Source organism: Drosophila santomea, chromosome X (assembly GCF_016746245.2).
Source record: "Drosophila santomea strain STO CAGO 1482 chromosome X, Prin_Dsan_1.1, whole genome shotgun sequence".
NCBI classification, from domain to species: domain Eukaryota; kingdom Metazoa; phylum Arthropoda; class Insecta; order Diptera; family Drosophilidae; genus Drosophila; species Drosophila santomea.
Window position 1 is genome coordinate 4,431,748 of NC_053021.2, and position 19,175 is coordinate 4,450,922.

Here is a 19,175-nt window from a genome sequence, read left to right on the forward strand (position 1 = left end):
GTTTTTCGCCCCAAAATTTCGCTAGTTCCCTTTTATTTTATTTTATTTTTTTGGGACTGCTTCTGTTAGGTATCTGAAGAGCAAGAAGTAAGTTTCTGATAAGAAAGTTATGATGAGTTTTCTTCACTCACACAGCGAGCAAAAGATGGCAGCACATGTACACACAGCTGTTGATTTTGGCCAAATTAGTGCAAACACGTCTTGTTTTGAGTTGTGGCCCATGTGGAACATGTGCAACTAATTTGCAGTTACCAAGAGTTCTGCCCTCGACGGGGTTGAACGGATGAGCTCTTGGTCAGATGACTGTATCTAATCCATCTGTTGGGGCATTGATTTTGGTACCCTAGATACTTATGTACATGGCAAACGATAGGGGTGAGGGAGCCCACCCCCCATCTTTAACAAATTTCCATTTCCGGTGGTGGCCACAAGCGAAAGGTGTGTGGATGGGCTTTTTCGGGCGGAGTTGAAGCTCGAAAAACCCCGCTGGCCTGTCTGCCGACTGTCAAAAGTTTATTTATTTGACACCGAAAAAGTTGACACAGACACCAGGCCGGGGGCGTTACTTTGTGCCTGAATCGAATTTATATGCCTGGCCAAAATTGGATTACAATTGAGTTGTAATTATGCGACAACAAAACGTTGCGTTCGAGGGGATCCAGATCCTTTTTGGGGTCCTTTGGACCTCTTCGCATGGCATCGCATCGCATCGCTCGCCTCTGTTTTCTGTTTTCCATGTTGTCGGCAATTTGAATCAAGCCCTGGCAACGTCTTTTGAAATTTCGCATTTTGCATTAATTAAAACTGATTTAATTAAAGCTTGTCGTGTTGCTTTTAAGTATTTCCAGAACAGGTCCTGGAGCTAGGACATTTACTGGCACATCCATCCACCCCATGAAAATGATTGAAGCGAGAGACCAAAGTGTTCTGGACTTGTCTCCTGTTGCCCACGCCAAAGATTCTTTGTCGGCTTTGAAGAGGTGAAAGTTTAATTAAATATGCATCGAGCGTACACAAGTATGTGTACTTAAAAGCCAGATTCGCATAGATGTTTCCCCAGAAATACCTCAATCTGGTTAGGCCGCGTTTAGTTAGCTAAATTTTGGTTAATTGTTTATATCTTGTATTTTACCAAATAACAATCCACAAATCAACTCTAGGTGTTATGCTATTTTAAAATGATGTCAGGTGTGCTTAGTCCCCTATGAGAGCTCTACCTTTCGAGTATGCTTTTGTTGCCAAACTGTCAACAAAAGTTCAGTCATTCGAAATTCCCCACTGGTAGCAGTCCCTTTCGATCGAAATTTTGGTAAGCAAAACCAGCTTAAAAAATATCCGAAACCCCTCAAAATCTCATTAACCAATAATACAAAACACAGAAAATAACTAAATTACAAGGTGCAACAAGATGAATCCATTTCGGCCAAATCAAGGTCCGAATTTTCGCATTCGCCTGAATTTAGATCGCATGCCGGGCGAAATAGAGCGCATTATGCAACGATCGATCAACCGATCGGCAGATAGACGTCGAATCACCCACATGCCACGAATCCGATTGCGCGTCGATCATCAACGAGATGTGGATCGCTTTATGCTCAATATGCGTATACTGCTGCAACGACAGAGGACGGACTTCAATCTGGGAGCCGGTGATAGTATCGACGTGTGGAACTGGAGGGAGCCTTCGCTGCCCACCGGTTTGATGGGCGAGGGCGATGGTGATGGTGATGGCTATGGTGATGACGTAAATGCAAATGATCGACCACTGCGAGCACTCCCACCAACCGCCTAGGATCTGTTCCTCCTTCAACCACTCTTAGCATCATTGTCTTATGTCTCTCCTCTTCCTGTGTGTGGTGTCCATTTTTGCGTTTCTGAATAACCTCCGCAAAAAAAAAAAAAAAACAACAAAAAAGAATGCCATCATCAGCTAAAAGACCCAAAACCCCTAACAATCCTGTGCCACTTCCACCTGAGCCAGTAAGCAACAGAGGAGAACGGACTTTGTTCGGACGCATGTTGTGCTATTATTATATCCCCTCTGGGTTCTGGGTTGATTTTCCCTTCCCCCAAGAATTTGAGGGGCTTTGCAATCGGAGGACACGCCAAGGCACACGCATATAATAATTTCCAGCTCAATGAGCAATTATCGTAATAAAGATACAACTCTGCTACTCTATATTATATTTGTATTCGGGGACGACAGTGGTGGTCAGTGGCAAACGATAGGGGGCCAAGAGGGGAAGCACTGATGACAACGTTGATGATGATGACTGGTCTCTTCCGCACTGATGTGATGGATTAAGCCCCAGCTCAAGTCTGATTCCTGTCTGTCACTTTTTCCATGGGGTTAATGGGGGCGTGACAAACATACGGGAACAGCACACGGAAAGTTGATTGAACTGCACAAGTTAACTACTCTCCAAGATGACTCGCAAGCAATTTCAATATTTTTCTGACTTCCAATGAATTAAGTCAACGAAACCCAATAAAAACAATTGATTATTTCATCTTTAAACGAGCTTATCAATGAAAGGTTATTTTTTTAAAGCGGGCGTATATTAATGCATTTATTCTTAAGTTTCTGCAAACATAGATGAGAGCAGGTGCAGGTGCAGGTCCCAATCACGATGGCAATTGAAACAAATTTTGCCTTCTCAGCTGTGACATTTGCGTAATCAAAGCAAATTTCAAGCGCAGACATAGGAACTTTAGTAGGTGTTTGACTTTCATTATATCCTTCTAGCAGCTTTAGGTGTTCCCAATCACTGGGACCAACTTGCAAGGACTCGGGTGTATCAATTCGGGTAGAAGATGCCTTCCTTTATTTGGGTTTTTTCTCTGCCATTAGCAGGCGACGTCAAGCTGTCAGACAGTTCGAAGCCTTTTTCTATGGGGTTTCATTTGGGATGGTCTTTGTTTTGCCTATCGAGAGAACATTTTATTGCTTTATGCGTTTAATGAAGTGTTGCTGGATCGTTGGAGTCATTGAGGCACTCAGAATCCACGGCCCTTGGGACACCCAGACATCCAGACAGACAACCCTTCGCTTTCACTTTTTGAAACGGGCTCCAAGACAGAAAGCAGCAACATATATATCAAACATTTCTGACAGACTATGACGTCTGCCGAAGGAGTGACTGACTCACCGACGGACTGGCTGACTGGCTGATTGACTGATTGATGGACCGTTGACTGCCTAGGAAACCAAGACCGGTGTCAGTCACTCACCCACGAAGTTCGAATGTAATGCATAAAGAATGAAGCTTAAATAAAAGTTGGGAGATGAGAAATAGGATTACCTTGTCACACAATTGAATTTAATTTCATACACAACGAGGGCGGCGAGGAAAAAGCATCTGGAAAACCCGACCAGACCAGACCAGACATTGGCCCAGCTCTCCTCACTTTGGGGAATATATAGACTTCGAAAAATGCTTTTGTGGTAATCCCATGCTGAAGCCCATTCGGGGGTTTTGTAATGAAATTACACGAGCCTCAGATTTGTCAAAGCAATCAATACACCCGGATGTGCAACCTTCGACTGAATGGACCGGCATTCGATGGGCGGAGTTCCTTGATGAACTTCTGCCATTGAATAGGGGGCAAAAAAGTTTGATAGGTACAAGGGAAGCATACGTGTACTTCAGTGAAGTTTTGTATAGGCTTGATGAAAGAATGTGAAAAAAGTACTCTGATGTTTAAGTTTTGTTGCAGCTCTAATGTTGTAAAATGCCCAAAGAGGGGCAAACGATGCTTTGACACTTCCCCCTACGCTTTTCATTATGCACATCATCCATCAATTAATTGACTGCACTCCATTGCATTATTGCGTATGCCGCTCACATGCCGCATGTGTCTTTGATTAGTGAAAACAAAAACGTAAGAGTGACGAAAGTTCATTAACTGTCACACATATGTGGCAAAGTGGAGGAGGGCTGCAAGTGGGTGGTGGGTGGAGCTTGAAGGACAGTGGGTGGCGGTGCACCCCATTCTATTCGTACATATGCTAGCACTCACCACTCACCCTTTGGTCCGTTCAACTTAATTAAGTAGCATCAGATTCGAGGGTGCGGAATCCTTTAGTCCGAGAAGTTAGCCAACCATCGCATCCTCGCTTACCTACACCCAGAAAAACGGGTTATACATCGAAAGTCATTTTAAAGGTTTAATTTAATTGAATTAATAAATATTTGTCATTATTAGACCAACTATTAAATTCTTAAATCAATTATTTTTGTAATGGTGCAAAGTTTCACAAATTGTGGCTGATTTACACCTGCCATTGACTGGAAGCACCTCTGAGGATACGCTAGTCTTTTTATTGCGGTGCAGGTCCTTAATTTCACCGTGGTGCACATAAAAGTTTCTAATCCATTTGCCCAATACTTATGCACGCCTGCACTCGGGGGATTAATAAGTGTGGCTGTTTGTAGCGTCACCCCAACTCACACTTCGCTGTTCCCTCTTCAGCTTCATATATCCATCTTCCCTGAGACGGATCCGGATGGTTTGTTTCAACCACCGGCATCGCTCGACTTTGCAGCAAAATCAATTTCAACTGTCAGTTGTCAATCAGGCCGCAATTCAATCACGCAACGTCCTCTGAGAGAATTCCCAACTTCTCCAGTGCGACGATGAGGACAAACTTTAGGCAACTTTAAGATGACTCCCAAGGAAGGCACACACCACATTTGCCTGAATTATTCAAAGCCATCGAAATGGAATCGAAGGCCCTTCCAAAAAAGCAACATTTTGTGTGTGTGTACGGCAGAAGGCAGAAGGCGGTGAGTCACGACCAAGAGTCACAAACATTTGTTCAAGAGATTTTTATGAATTACGCCGTAATGGGAATGGGGATTGTACACAGATTTTTATTGGTATTATTGCCATTTACAACTCAGCACTCTTTTTGTTCCCCTTTCTGCGTCGACCTTGCATATGCATTACTTACCCGTACTGCCCACACAACCCAATCGCTAAGCCACGTCGAAGTCCCTGGTAAATTTCGCAGTCAAGACACATGTCACGTATTTTTCTCGTAATTATGGCAAACGTGAGAAATTTCGTTAAGATTTTCTTAACACATTTTCTTGTGCAAGAACACAAGATGTGTGTGCTTCTTGCCCGGGCTGTGGCATAATTTTAGGCATTTTCCCGATGGCTTCTGGGCCATGCGGTACAGTCGCCGCAAGCATGTGGTGACTTAAGAAAGTACAAGCTGTTGAGATAATGCTCCTGAGAGTTATGTTTGTTAATTATACACTTCAAAGGTATAGATCCGAGTCTCAAATGGTTTCGGAACCAATTAAAAAAACAATCACAATTTAGAAAATAATACACTTTTATTTACATAAATCTTATTTAGTAACCGGAAGTTTCAACAAATCGTGCATTAATATCTTTATCAATTCCTGAACTTTAAAGACAAAATCTTTGATGAGCTGCTTTCTCGCCGACGACCTGTTCGCCACATTTAAGGACTGACTGGGGAAAGTCCAGGCCACTGACATCAACACTGATTCAAAATTTATGTTTTAGTTTCCGTACGTTAAAATATGAAATAACTTACGGCTGAGCAGGGCAATGAACAATAAATTCTGCCCTGACATAGTTGAACGGCAAACTGAGCTCTATTCAGGGAGTTCGCCCTACATAAATAGTCGGAAATCTGGTCCTACGTGGAGTTTAGGGCTACGACAGCTCACGTAGTTGAGATTTATTTAGACTTGTTTATTGCTTTACGTAAGGCTAAGCTTTTCGTGGCCTTTAAAGGGTTAAATTTTTTCTACTTATAACCTCCAAGAGTGCAGTAAAGCTTAAAATAATAATAATAAAATCCATTATTTAATATCTATTCAACTAAAAATTATTAGAACGGTGCATGGGACGTTGGTAAGACAATAAAATATAAAATTCTTTGAAGATATAGAAATAAAATTCGGTTATAAGCTAAATGTACGTTACATATGTAACTTACATGTTTAAAATTATTTATACGGCATCTTAAAGAACTGAAAAAATTATTAAAATCCAATTTGTAGTACGGCATTTGGATTTTTGTTTTTCAAAGTTGGCTATTAGAGTTTATACAAAGCATTTGATATAATTAAGCATCTTATAGTCGAGTTTATAAAGGTGAAAATACTCCATACTTGTTACCTTATTCTCAAAGGATTATTAAATGACTAAAAAATAAAATATATATACACATGTTTTTAAATGCTCAAAACGTTACTTTATTTGTAATTAAAGTTTGACGAATTATGCTAAATTAAATGCGCTTTGCTTGAAACATTGTTTTGCTTGACAAGACGTTGTCTAAGAGCTTCTGAAGTGTTGAAAGGATTATCCGGTAATTCCTCCAAGTCCTTGAGCCAATCCCAAAGGTCCTGACTGGCCGAGAGCACTAGTCAATGGAGCAGGAAGGGAACCAGCTAGTCCTCCAGCACCTCCAGTTAGAGCTCCAAGTGCCAATGGCCCGGCTATCTGTCCAGCTGGTCCAGAGACCACATCGGTAAGTCCGGGGCGAGCCTCAATGGTGCCAAGGAAACAGGCTGGAAAAATATAAATTTGCTTATAAATAAAACAACTCATATCCTTGCAATGGAGGACTACGTACCGCACACAAGGAGGGCCACGACAATCGTTTTGTTGAACATTTTAGTATGGTTTGAATGTATCGACTACTTGACCCAACTGAATCGACTTCGGTTTTTATACTGTCCGAATGGAATACTTTCGTAAGCTAAGCTCACGTATTCACTATTACTATCTAAAGCGTGTTCTACGATTTATCACTGCTGGAATTGGTTTTACTAAGTACAAGTACAGTACTACGTCATACGACGAAATGGGACCGAACTACATAGAAGAACTTTTAAAAAATATAATAGGTATTTTTATTTATAAAAATTTCATATATATATGCATATATATTATAATGTATATTATTCATACTTACTTATACTTATACTTAACTAAAATAAACGATGTAATGTTATTATATTGCACGCTAATTAAAATTATTTTGTCAGTTTGATATACATCTGTCGTATATTTATATATATATATATATATTAAATATAAAAACCCTTTAAAAGGGACGCTTCTCCCACATTTTGCACTACTTTTTATTTGCTTGCTGTTTTAGCGAATTGTTTTCATAATACTTCGCTATTTGCCTCTCGGCACGTTCCAGCTAAATAATTACCAATTTCAGCTGTTTAAGCGGGCGAGGAATGGCATGTACAAAATACATAATTACATAATTAAAATTGCGTGTGTATTTTTTCTTTATTGAACACCAACAATTAAATGATTTCTATTGCATTCGTTGCTGTTATCAGAGCTAATCGGATTGTCTGTTTACATTTCATTCGATTTATTCATAGTTGGTTTTTTTGAATACCTAGTTTTTTTCCACAATTAACTGAAATTAGTTAAGCGTTTGATATATGTATATATATTATTTTAATAAATTGCTGTTTCACGCCATTTTACTAAAATGTTTATTAAGGTTTAGGAAATAACAAAGTGCTTGTAAATGCATATCAGGACTAATTCGTTTTTTTCGTTCTGTCTTTTTTGTTGTACAAAACATTACAAACCTTAATATACTAAGCATTAGACTTAAATAAGCCACTAATGTTTACTAAACTAAAATCTCATCGCATAATTTTTCCATAACTTCATTAATGAATGTAATCAAACTCATTGCCTTCAAAATGGTTTGTGTTGTTTTTTATTTGGACCATCTGTTTTCGATGCTGTCCAAGATTACGTGCCCGGTTGTTAATCGAATGCAAGAGCAATGCATCCGGTTTGTCTGTTCGTTGTACATATTTTAAAAAGTTCAACAAGTGTAAGCCACTTCCGGAATCAGAATTCAGAATCACAAGCACAAGACATCTTTTTCAATGGCGGAGGGGCGGAAAGTGGAGAATAAATCCGGGGATTGAGAGTGAGAGTAAGTGGCAACAGCTGGCGCATTAAGATTGGAATCGGCTGAAGACGCGATAAGTTAATCGGCAATTGCACGTACGGAGCACACGTTTCCGGACGTGGAGCCCAGTGCACATTGATATAAAACTGGACCATCTGAGCAGTCAGCAAATCAGTTCAATTAGCCAAATTTATAGAGCAGTACGCCCAGTCACAGAAGCAAAACACCTCGACTGAAGCCTTCAATTCAGGGCTAATTAAGGAAACGGAAAGGAACGCAACACGTCAACAATGCTGCCGTCACGTAATCATTTAATTGCCTTCGTTGTGGTGACAACATTAGGTAATTAGTGATGACTCACATGATTTAAACGAGGATTCTAATTTCTTGCTCATTTCAGTCTGTTTAACAGTGGGCCAGGAGTCATCGTTTCTGGCCTCAATAACTAGTTCAAACAACCAACAGCGGTCGGCAAACGGAACTAGCTTAAACAACGAAACCATTACAATTAACATTAGTGAAATAATTGCAGCAGCTGAAGCAGCATCAAATGCCACAGAATCCCCCAGCACTACCTCGACAACTACAGAAGCTACATCAACAGTGTCAGCAAGCTCGTCCACTACACAAGCAGGTATCACCACATCCACAGAAGTATCCACAAGCACACAGTCGACATCGACCACTTTGGCAGACACATCCACCACACCAAACACTCCAACTACTACAACGCAAACTTCAACCACGACATCACAATCAACAGCAACACAAGCTCCAACAACAATACAGCCAACCATAACAACGACACAAGCTTCAACAACAACACAACTGCCTATCACTAGTACTTCAACAACCATTACAACACCCCAAAGCTCAACAACAACTACTCAGACTTCAACGGGAACACCGGAAACAACTACAGCATCTTCCACAATATCTACTACACAAGCACCAACAACAACAGAACCACAATCTTCAACAGTCGTTCAAACTTCAACAACAACACTAAAACCCACAACTTTAACTACAACGAAATCAACTTCTACAACATCTACACAAGTTCCGACAACAACAACGACACAGTCAACGTCCACAGCTACACAAACTTCAACGACTACACCACAATCCATTCCAACAACTACAACTCAAAGCTCGACAACTTCACCACAACCCACAACAACAACTACTCCACAACCTACAACAACAACTGTACCGACAACGACAACAACAACTACTCCACAACCTACAACAACAACTGTACCTACAACGACAACAACAACTGTACCTACAGCAACAACCACAACTGTACCTACAACGACAACCACAACTGTACCTTCAACAACAACAACTGTACCTACAACGACAGCAACAACTACACAAACATCAACAACATCACAGTCCGATATAACAACCACTGCAGCAGCAACGACCACCACTGAAAGAGCAACAACAACAGTTGATGAGAGCACCACCACATCAACAACAACAACCAGCTCAACACCAATTGCTTACACCGTTTACACCATGGAGCCATATCCGAATATATATGGCCGATCGAACGAGATAAGCAAGCCACAGCGAAAGTTGCGAAGGGGGCGTAAAGGGCGCAGAGGTAGGAGACCTCGTCGTCGCACCACCCCGGCACCACTGACATCCAGCACCACCACAACAACCACCGTCAGGACGACGTTGGGTGCCTTTGACGACTTCAGCGAGGACTACGACGATCTCGTCCTCAACTCGAACAATGTATTGGAACCATTTCCGCAGTTGCCCCTTAATTTGGGAAATATCGACAATAATAGAATCCCCAAGTAACATTTTAATTGCACCATCCTCCAGAGACTGACACTGATAACTGGAGTTCCATTTTTACTTCACATTTTATAGGTTATGTTTACAAAAATATATGTTTTACAAAATGCAAGTTCTGTCTAGTTAATGGTTCGTCACGGTCATATCTAGTGTATAAAAAGACCCTCTATTAAAAGTGCCGGCTATCATATCAATGAGCGTGTGGCCACATATGTGAAGAACAAAGCCAGGTTCCCATTACTTAGTAGGAAAATAATTTACACTGTCCACATTCAATGTTTTTGGCCAAAGTCACCGAGAAAATGTTCCATACAAATAATCTCTATTCATCCGAAGAAGATAATTATTTTTGTGGGGAAACAGGACTAGCCACTCAATAGCAATACATTCCAATCTGGTGAGCCTCATTAACGTGCCAAGTTAGAGGAAGCAAACGGTCTAGGCAAATTGTACCAGAAACTCCGAAAGGAAATCAGGGAAGAAACTCATAAAACACAAACGGACAAACGGGCAAATAAACAGTTGGTGTGCAATTAATTTGGCAAACTGTTTGCCCAACACAAATACACATTGCACAGTCAAAGGCCCCCTCTCTGGTTTTTGGTTTCCGTGTGCATGAGCCGCACTTAACAAATACAATTTAACTTCCACTTTCAACACATCAGCAAAAACAAGCCAGGCAACACAACCCACTAAATAATGGCAGACTCAATTAGCAGCGCCTGCTTTTCGAGTCGCAAGCCAGTGCATTAAAATCTTTGCCAAAACCGCCTAAAGTCCCCCAAGACATTGCTAAATAACTGGCAGACTAATCAGAGCGCCAGTTGAACATACACCATCAGACACTGAGCGAAAACTTAGCGGCTAGAATGTAGCCATTAAGAAAACCAAATAAAACAGATGACTTGCGCTAGCCTGATTATTTAGTAGGTCAAGTTGGTGTATGCATGGTGTACATCATTTTCATGTTCAGCCAATGTATTTTTTCTTTCGGTGCAGGCAGAGCATTGAACCCAGTATCGCAGAAGGCCCAAATATGCCGCTTGATAGATTTCTCAACCGAAATGCACGTGCTTATCGCAGTGGCGAGGCAGGCAGCACGTGCTCCCAGATGCAGTGGCTCGGATTTTCGGGTTATAAGTAGCCATACCATCTGCTTGTGACCGAACAGAGACTGAACAAGTGTTTGGACTTCAAGAACCGAAAGCCAAAAGACAATGCTGAGATTTGGACAACAACTAATGCTGCTGGCGATGGCCTGTTTTGGTGAGTTTTTTACAAGGAACATAAATGGAACACAATAGCTCATAGCTTTGTCGTATTTTGTGGCAAAATAAAAAAAATACGAAAAAACCAACAGCTCTGCAGATGGCCCACGGATGGCTTTTGACGCTACCCAAGCTCGAGGCGAAACTAGAAGCCAAAGAGGCCAAGGATGAGGCAATGCTGGATTGGTTCGAGGGCAAGAAGCAGAAGGAGCTGCTCAAGAAGCTGGATTTCCTCAATTTGTTCACCGAAAAGGAGGAGGCCAAGCTGGAGAAGAAGGAGAACGAGTGGGAGAAGTTCAAGCAGTGGTGGGACGAAAAGAAAGAAAAGGAGCTGGCCTTTTTCGAGGCCAAAAAGGAGAAGGAGCTGGCCTTCTTCGAGGGCAAGTTGTCCAAGAAGTCGGGCAAAAAGAGCAAGTCCAAGAAGACCACAGTAAAGCCTTGCTATGGCTACCAGGACCAGGACACTGCTCGATACTACTCAGGGGAGGCGACCGAGTCGGAATACGAGGAGTCCGAGGAAGTTACGGAAAAACCTAGCCGAAAGAGCTACGAGCGCAAGAGCTACGACAGACGAACCTATTCTCTACCCACAATTTACGATGTGAGGGACGATTCTGCGGAGGGCACTCGCTACTTTACCTGAAAGAACCAAGCTAATTGGCTCGGATGGATGGACAGATATTTATTTATTGCATTTTCTCTGCCTGTCATCAACGTGTCTGTCGCTCTTGCTTTATAACATAATTACATTTTTTAATAAATATAATTAAAATTTACATAGCTGAACGACCTCACATCGGTTTTTGGGCTTGGTTTTAGGTTCAGGTTCAGTTACGGTTTTTGGTATTGGTATTGGTATTGGTTTGGGCTGCCTGTCTTCAGCCCGCCTCGCATATCATTTGCATATAAATTGAATTCCCCGCTTCAATTCAGTTCGGTTTGGTGTCTTGCTTAGTATTCGTGTAGACAGGCAATATTTTATACATTTTATGTTCGCACTTGGCTGCGAGGTGGTAGGTGTGATGTATGCTGTGTGGTGCACAGTATATGTCTATGTGTGGTATTGATCCATCATACCGCATACCAACACAGCAGTCACTGGCTTCCATATCCATATCCGTATCCGCATCCGCGTCCTGTCAGCGACACTTCATTCGAACTGTCAGTTGGTGGCTCAGTGACACATTGCGACCATTATTTGCATAAGGGGGATACCGGATGGGGGGATCAAGTGTCTTTGGACCCACAGAAGGTAGTTTATCCTGTCGTTGAAGGTGGGTGCAGATCGTACAATTCCTGCACGACCTCCGCTTCAGTAGGAAAGGTTTTTTCCAGCTTATCACCAATTTAAGCTGTCACGTCGTACTTGCATCCAGTTTGCGCTTCTAATTGCTCCTGTCATGTAGCTATTAATAGATAACTAATCCGTCAAGTTGCCTCAAACATTTTCCAAATGCAAAGCATTTTATTCAATAAGTTTTAATGAATTTACACATATACATATATATATATATATATATATGATATATAAATATATTATATATATATATATGATATATATATATATGATATATAAATATATTATATATATATATATGATATATATATATATGATATATATATATGTGATATATATATATATGATATATATATATATGATTATATATATCAGAGATTGAAATTTCAATCAAGCCATTATGTACATATGTATTTTTGCAATTTAACACGTAAGTTGTTGCTTTTTACTGCACTGATAAGTGTAACAAGTGTGAAATGTGCTGCAACAAGCACTTTCGTTTTCGTTTTGTCTACATGTGAAATTTTAGCAAACTCGGGCTTCATTGTAGTTAAAATTGTTTCTGTAGATAATTGTTTTTGCATCGGTTGAATATGTACATACATGTTTATACGCAACGCTGGTTACCATTTACTAGTGGTTGATTTCCAGTTATCATCATCATTTGCTGTTCATTTATCCTATTATAGTACTGCACTGAATTGAGGTTTGAACGCATATGCAGTACGAGCAAAACTAGCTATTGAAATTATGCCCTTTTCCACAATTTTAAAATCGTTCTTTGTCACATAGCTCGTGTACTATCTGCATATATATGCACTGACATGAAAATGCTTTTCCAGCTGTCAATTGAAACATTTGTCGGAACCGGGGTTATGGGGAATGGAATCCATTGCAACATTTGCGAAACCGAAATTGGCGGAGTATTCATACGCATACATACGTTTCCAGCAGCTAATGGTAATCATAATAATAATTCGGGGTTTTGTTTGTTTTTCGCTTCCGGATGCTGAGGCAGCAAACATTTTTGGGCCAAAAGCATTTCATGGTTTGTAAGCACTCACCTTTCTGTGCATGAGTGTGTGCCAGTATCTGTGTGAAACAAGAGTGTACTAGTGTGTGTGTGTGTGTTTTTCACGGACTGATTCACCTCGGAAATTTTGTGCCATGAATGTTGATTTGCCCATTGACTCGTGGCATCGAGTGCAATTAAAAAACCATTGCGTTCTTTTCAGCTCCACTCGCTTTTATGTCGATAAACCGGCTATGGCTCAATCGATTCGCAGAGCACTCCCTGCATAGTTTTGGGCCTTTTTCCTTGTCAAAGCGATACCAAAGCCAAAGGAAATTCTTTTGTTAATAATAATATAAATGCTATAACCTAACGACCCTCTGGACAGTTCTGCAATTTGGTATGATCATGATTCTTGGGAAACCATGAACAAATTATACAATTTCTAGTCTCGAATTTTTTCCACAGTTTTGACTTTCTTTTCAAAAGGTATTATTTATTATACTTTTTCGTTCCGTTTTCCTAGAACATCTTTTTTTTTTTCGAGTTTCAACTTCTAAATCCACTTTCACTTCGATAGCCAAACATTGGACCTATCGATTTAGTAGATATATTGAGGGGTGGTCTTCTGAGAGTTTTCCGTGTCCCATAGATAATCATTGAATATGGGGAGCGGGAAAGAGAAAAACTATTATTATTATTTTCGAATTGCGATTATCGGGTGGCACTCCTCTGGGAACTGACTTTGCTCGAGGTCTGGACTTCAGCGGTCAGCTTTTGTAATTGCAGTGGAAAAAAGAAGAGCAAACTTTGTTTATCCTTTGGCCCAAAAGTTTTCTTTTTGGTCGGGGATTCCCCCACTCCTTTGGATAGCCCAATTTCTTTCATTGCCTGCCACAGTTACAGCTCAGCGACGAGGGGGTCAATCTTGTTAATTTCAGCTCTGCGGATGAAGCAGACATTTGGCCCCCCAAAAAACGACCCCAAAACTTAACTCCCCGACCGATTGTATATATATTCTGTTTTCCCTATCATTTGTGTGTCTGTCTGTCGGACGACTTTTTGGGGTTATGCACGCATCGGGGAATTTTTTGGGGGTTCATTCTTCCACTTTTGCGGACAAGGGGAATGGGGCATCAGCCGTCCCGTAATCGCAATTAAGATAATCAAAAAAGTTTTGACAGTGGACTGTCAGACCTACGGAGGCTTCGTTTTTACTTTCATCTCAGTCCGCAAAGTTCTACCGACCGTCTAACAGTTGAAATTCGTAAACTTGAACTTGTTTTCGCCAAAATCTAATAACCATAAAAAACCCTTCTTTATAGAAATGCAATTTTATATCACTTTCAGTTTAAGTGCTTGATTGTAATTAAACTTCTTGGAATTTATAATATATACATACATATATAAACAGGTACATTTCGTGCTTATCAAAGTTGAACTGTATTTTTGTTTTCTATTTTCTTATATTACCGCAGTTGTTGATGCTTTTCTTGGCTTTCGTTTTTTTCTTTTGGCATCTGGCAAGCCGCAATATATGCTGCAAGTTTTTGCTTCCATTTGGTACTGCAAATCCAAGTGCGAAACCAAAATGATATCAACTTTTTGCTCTGGTCAAGACGGTTTGGTTTGGTAAAGTTTTCAGGGTTGCCGGACTAGGGTTTTTGCCAATGCATACTTTGCGGCTATTATTTCAGGCTATTTTTTATATTTTCTATTTGCTGCATGGCCGAAGTTGACGTTGAGTTGAGAGGCCTGCAGCTGAAGGCAAAGTTTTATTGCACAGGATGAACGGAAATTGGTTTCCAGTTTATGAAGATGATAGTTATGGTGATGATGATGCTGATGCTGATGTACTATCCAGCATTTCCTCAATATTTCTAATCCAATCACATTAGGCGCGGATTAAAGCAGGTGGAAATTGCGTCGGAAACGCCATTTAGTTGGCCAAACAAAGCAACATCCGATGTGTGCAGATGTGAGTGCGGATGTGTACAAGGATGTAAGCGGATGCTCCGAGTGCGGGGCAAAAAAGGGAAAGTTGGAGGAGTGAACTGGAGGACTGCATGCATTCGACCCAACTCAAGGGGTAAATGGGAACAGACAGACGGCGAGACAGCCCACAGACACAGACGAAAAAAACAGAAAGTTGCAAATGCTTTGAGCCAAAACAGACAATTGAAAAGGTATCAGAGATCGAACTACCCTTACCATTGCATCCAACAAAGGCACCGAAAATAAAAAATTAGTAAGTCATTATTAAGACTTCTGCAAGCGTTTGAATACATATATATATATATATTCATATACATACATATGTATATTGGACAATTGGACAAGCTGGGGATCCAGCAGCAACCAAACATCTCTCTTAGGGGTCAGTCTGCACGTTTGCCGCATAATTTATGCAAACTAAAATTTCCACTTAAGCATTTCATTCCATCTCGGCGCAATCTTATCTTCCCCACATCCCAAATCCTCAACCTCACCCTCATTCGTCCCATTTCGCCAGCAATTAAATGGAACACAAATTTCCCGTCCAAAGTCCGGACTTTGGATTTTAGACGGACAATTCCGAGAGAGAGCAGACAGTACTTGGCATTATTTATGGCTTCCTTTTTGGCTCTTTGTTGCCTCGTTGTTTCTCGAGGAGTTTTCAGAATTGCGATTTGGTTGGAGACTCGGTTCGGGACTGGGACTGGGTTTGCAAGGTTGGCGGTTGTGGTTGAAAATAAGTGGAGGGTTAAGGGATGCACAATCTAAAATGCAATTAATAAGGACCCTCAGCATACACAACAAAAAAACTTGCATACTTGCATTCTCAAAGGGAACATCGATTTATGACCAAAGGTATTAAAGAATATAAATACATTATAATTTTGTATAAATATTTGAGGTGTTAACACTTTTTAAATATTTATTTATACTTGTAAATTATTATTATATTTATCTGTGTAAGGGAACGTTTCAAACAAATCCGAAACGCATTGAGGCAAAGAAAACGCTTCGGTCAACACGATTTTTTCGGTTCTTCAGCCTCTCGCCTCGATGGCTCAATTCGCTTTCGTTTTCCACGCCATTCGCCCGCCTTTCCCCGCTTACCATTTCCATTTTCGTTGGCAAACAAATTAAGCAAAGTTAATAACGAAATCTTGTTTTCAACATAAACAACAAATATGCAAATGACTTCATAACATTCAATGAGTGCACGAGACCGACTCCGAAAACATGCTGATGGAGCAGACAACTTCAGTGGTCGGTGGGTGGTGATTTCCCTGGATTTTCCGGGCACCCTGTCCATATATGTACTGTTAGCAACAGGCAAAGGCAGAGAAAGGGATTTTTGGCTCAGTTCACTGCATAATTATCGAAATGAGAGCGAAAGGAAGCACAATTTGCATAGATTTCAGACTTTGGACCCTTCACAATGATGGGCCACTTCAAGAGCAGAATCTGTTCTCCATGACAAAGTCGAATGTCGTTGGGCAATAGGTTGTTTGGTTTTGTCAACAGTGAAATTAAAACAAGAGAGAACGCTATAGTCGAGTTCCCCGACTATCTGATACCCGTTACTCAGCTAGTGGAAGGGAGAAGGAGAGTCTTAAACACAGTTTTTGGCGGTTTGTAGGCGTTATAGTGGGCGTGGCAGAAAGTTTTTTGGGAAATCGATAGAAATTTACAAGACTAATACAAAAATGAAAAAAATATCAAAACATTTTTCAAAAGTGTGGGCGTAGCAGCTTTGGGCGGTTTGTGGGCGTTAGAGTGGGCGTGGCAACATGAATCGACAAACTTGCGCTGCGTCTATGCCTCTGGAGTCTGTATGCTTAATCTCAACTTTCTAGCTTTTGTAGTTCCTGAGATCACAGCGTTCATACGGACGGACAGACAGACGGACGGACGGACGGACGGACAGACGGTCATGGTCATATCGACTCGGCTATTAGTCCTGATCAAGAATATATATACTTTATATGGTCGGAAACGCTTCCTTCTGCCTGTTACATACTTTTTAACGAATCTAGTATACCCTTTTACTCTACAAGTAACGGGTATAATTACTGACTATATTAATCGGGAAAGACAATATACAAGAAGAGACGAAGTTTGCATTTTTTAATTAAATGTAACTTGTAAGCTATATTGAAGCCAATCGATACCATATTAAAGTGCAGCAGAAATTTTTAGCAACAGCTCAGTTAATAATGACATACTATTTTTTATTGATAATCGAAATACCTTTCGGAAAACTCTTTGATTCCACTTTCAGACACCATTCAGGCAGGCCAATAACCATTGATGGAAAAGGGAGTCTGTATGCATTTTTTTTTAGCCGCACAAATATGAGAAAAGTATTTATATTTGAGCTGATATTGTGATGCCACCCGAAGCCCCTCCAATAATCGGATTTAATCCAGGGTGAGGTCTTATCCCGGGTTCCACCGATCCACGGTTCCGTGTCCCCCGCGCCGTTCACTCAGTCAAGTGTAAAATTAAAAAATGTCAGCAGGAAATTCCTTTGGCGGATGCTTCAATGTTGCGCATTTCGTGTCACACACAATTCCCTGATATCCTGGTAGCGTACCACCATCATCATGAATCCCAGTGTTTTTTTTTTGACAAAAGTTGAGGCAATTAGCAGGCGGATTTGGCAGGTGGCCAACAAAAGGAAACTCTTCAAATGTCCACTCGAATTTACGCATGAAGTGAGTCATTCTTCCGGGGCTCCCCACAAAAACCCAACCTGTCACGGCTGGCTGGTCAGGTAAAACCGTAAAAACCCCTAAAAAGCCCCCATAAAGTAGCAAATCTCGACTATTTGTCAGATTGTGCTTCGTCCATTCAGATTCCTATACTCTTGGCCAGCGCGACGGAAAAAAAGCCATGCTGCGCTAAGGGCACTCGACACTAATGTCAAAATTCAATTGAAATTCGCAGGACACAAAGAAGGAGTCTGTTTGAGCAGCAAATGAAAACAAATAAAATTATGCAAATCGAGTTAAAAGTAAAAGCAGCCCCATATATCCATACGTACTCCATGAAAGGGACTGCGACTCCATGGGGATGATGACTATCTGGTCCGCATTCTTATCACATTACGTAACCGGCCGCAGACTTTGTGTCGAATAACAAAAAAAAAAAAGTCGGGGGCACTGCATTCGAGGGTGGCATTTTGCTTTGGGGGATGGACATATACTTTTATATATCCTATATATCGGCTTACATGAGATCCAAACGACCGATAGCTGCGGTTGTCTCCCTTCTTTGTTTTCCCTTTTTAATTTCCACAAGATTTTCAAATGCAAATCATGTCAATCGCCTGACGAGGGCAAAGGAAACGCATTCCTTATCGGATGCAAAAAACCACTTTAGCAACCCACAAAACCTGTTATTATTGGAGCTTTAAGCGAATTATTGCTGTCGGTTGGGTCCCAAAAATCTGTCGTAATTCGATGATGGCATTGAAAATCATGGCAGCTTTAAGTGAAAATATTTCTTATATTGTTCAACAATGTTAGAACAATTATTTCAATGTTCCGTTCTTTATTATTAAAGACAATAATTCTTTCTACCAACAATTTCAAATATGTATAAAGGGTTTTAGAATGGCTTTTTGAGGTTGTTTCCTTTTAGGCCTAACCGTTTCTACGGTCAACCGATTGCTAGCTAATAGACACCCAAAATGCAAAGCGAGGAAAGTATGATTTATCAGACCACATCGCAGAGTTATTCTAGTAAATCGGAACACGGAGAAGTCACGCAACAAATCCACTCAGCACCCTCATAATTTTCAATTTCTATGCCCCACGAATATTAATATCGATTGCGGGGCATAGT

The 19,175-nt window shown here is 40.8% G+C and overlaps 5 protein-coding genes across 5 annotated transcripts; 3 read left to right on the forward strand and 2 right to left on the reverse strand.

The window, feature by feature from the left end:
* Positions 1 to 1,167: 1,167 nt before the first annotated feature.
* Positions 1,168 to 2,179, forward strand: LOC120455798. The gene is made up of 2 exons (XM_039642259.2): positions 1,168 to 1,309; positions 1,380 to 2,179. Exon 2 carries the CDS (start codon positions 1,409 to 1,411, stop codon positions 1,790 to 1,792), a length of 384 nt encoding a protein of 127 aa, XP_039498193.1. The 5' UTR covers positions 1,168 to 1,309; positions 1,380 to 1,408; the 3' UTR covers positions 1,793 to 2,179.
* Positions 2,180 to 5,326: 3,147 nt separating this feature from the next.
* On the reverse strand, positions 5,327 to 5,695 carry LOC120456666. Its single transcript, XM_039643606.1, has 2 exons — positions 5,573 to 5,695; positions 5,327 to 5,518 (listed from the first exon to the last, which is right to left on the reverse strand). The coding sequence occupies exons 1-2, from the start codon at positions 5,610 to 5,612 to the stop codon at positions 5,361 to 5,363; spliced, it is 198 nt and encodes a 65-aa protein (XP_039499540.1). The 5' UTR covers positions 5,613 to 5,695; the 3' UTR covers positions 5,327 to 5,360.
* Positions 5,696 to 6,215: 520 nt separating this feature from the next.
* On the reverse strand, positions 6,216 to 6,781 carry LOC120455781. Its single transcript, XM_039642238.2, has 2 exons — positions 6,623 to 6,781; positions 6,216 to 6,557 (listed from the first exon to the last, which is right to left on the reverse strand). The coding sequence occupies exons 1-2, from the start codon at positions 6,660 to 6,662 to the stop codon at positions 6,349 to 6,351; spliced, it is 249 nt and encodes an 82-aa protein (XP_039498172.1). The 5' UTR covers positions 6,663 to 6,781; the 3' UTR covers positions 6,216 to 6,348.
* Positions 6,782 to 8,108: 1,327 nt separating this feature from the next.
* On the forward strand, positions 8,109 to 9,872 carry LOC120457065 (mucin-2). Its single transcript, XM_039644243.1, has 2 exons — positions 8,109 to 8,287; positions 8,346 to 9,872. Exons 1-2 carry the CDS (start codon positions 8,236 to 8,238, stop codon positions 9,761 to 9,763), a joined length of 1,470 nt encoding a protein of 489 aa, XP_039500177.1. The 5' UTR covers positions 8,109 to 8,235; the 3' UTR covers positions 9,764 to 9,872.
* Positions 9,873 to 10,938: 1,066 nt separating this feature from the next.
* LOC120455771 lies at positions 10,939 to 11,804 on the forward strand. Its single transcript, XM_039642227.1, has 2 exons — positions 10,939 to 11,026; positions 11,121 to 11,804. Exons 1-2 carry the CDS (start codon positions 10,978 to 10,980, stop codon positions 11,669 to 11,671), a joined length of 600 nt encoding a protein of 199 aa, XP_039498161.1. The 5' UTR covers positions 10,939 to 10,977; the 3' UTR covers positions 11,672 to 11,804.
* Positions 11,805 to 19,175: the final 7,371 nt, after the last annotated feature.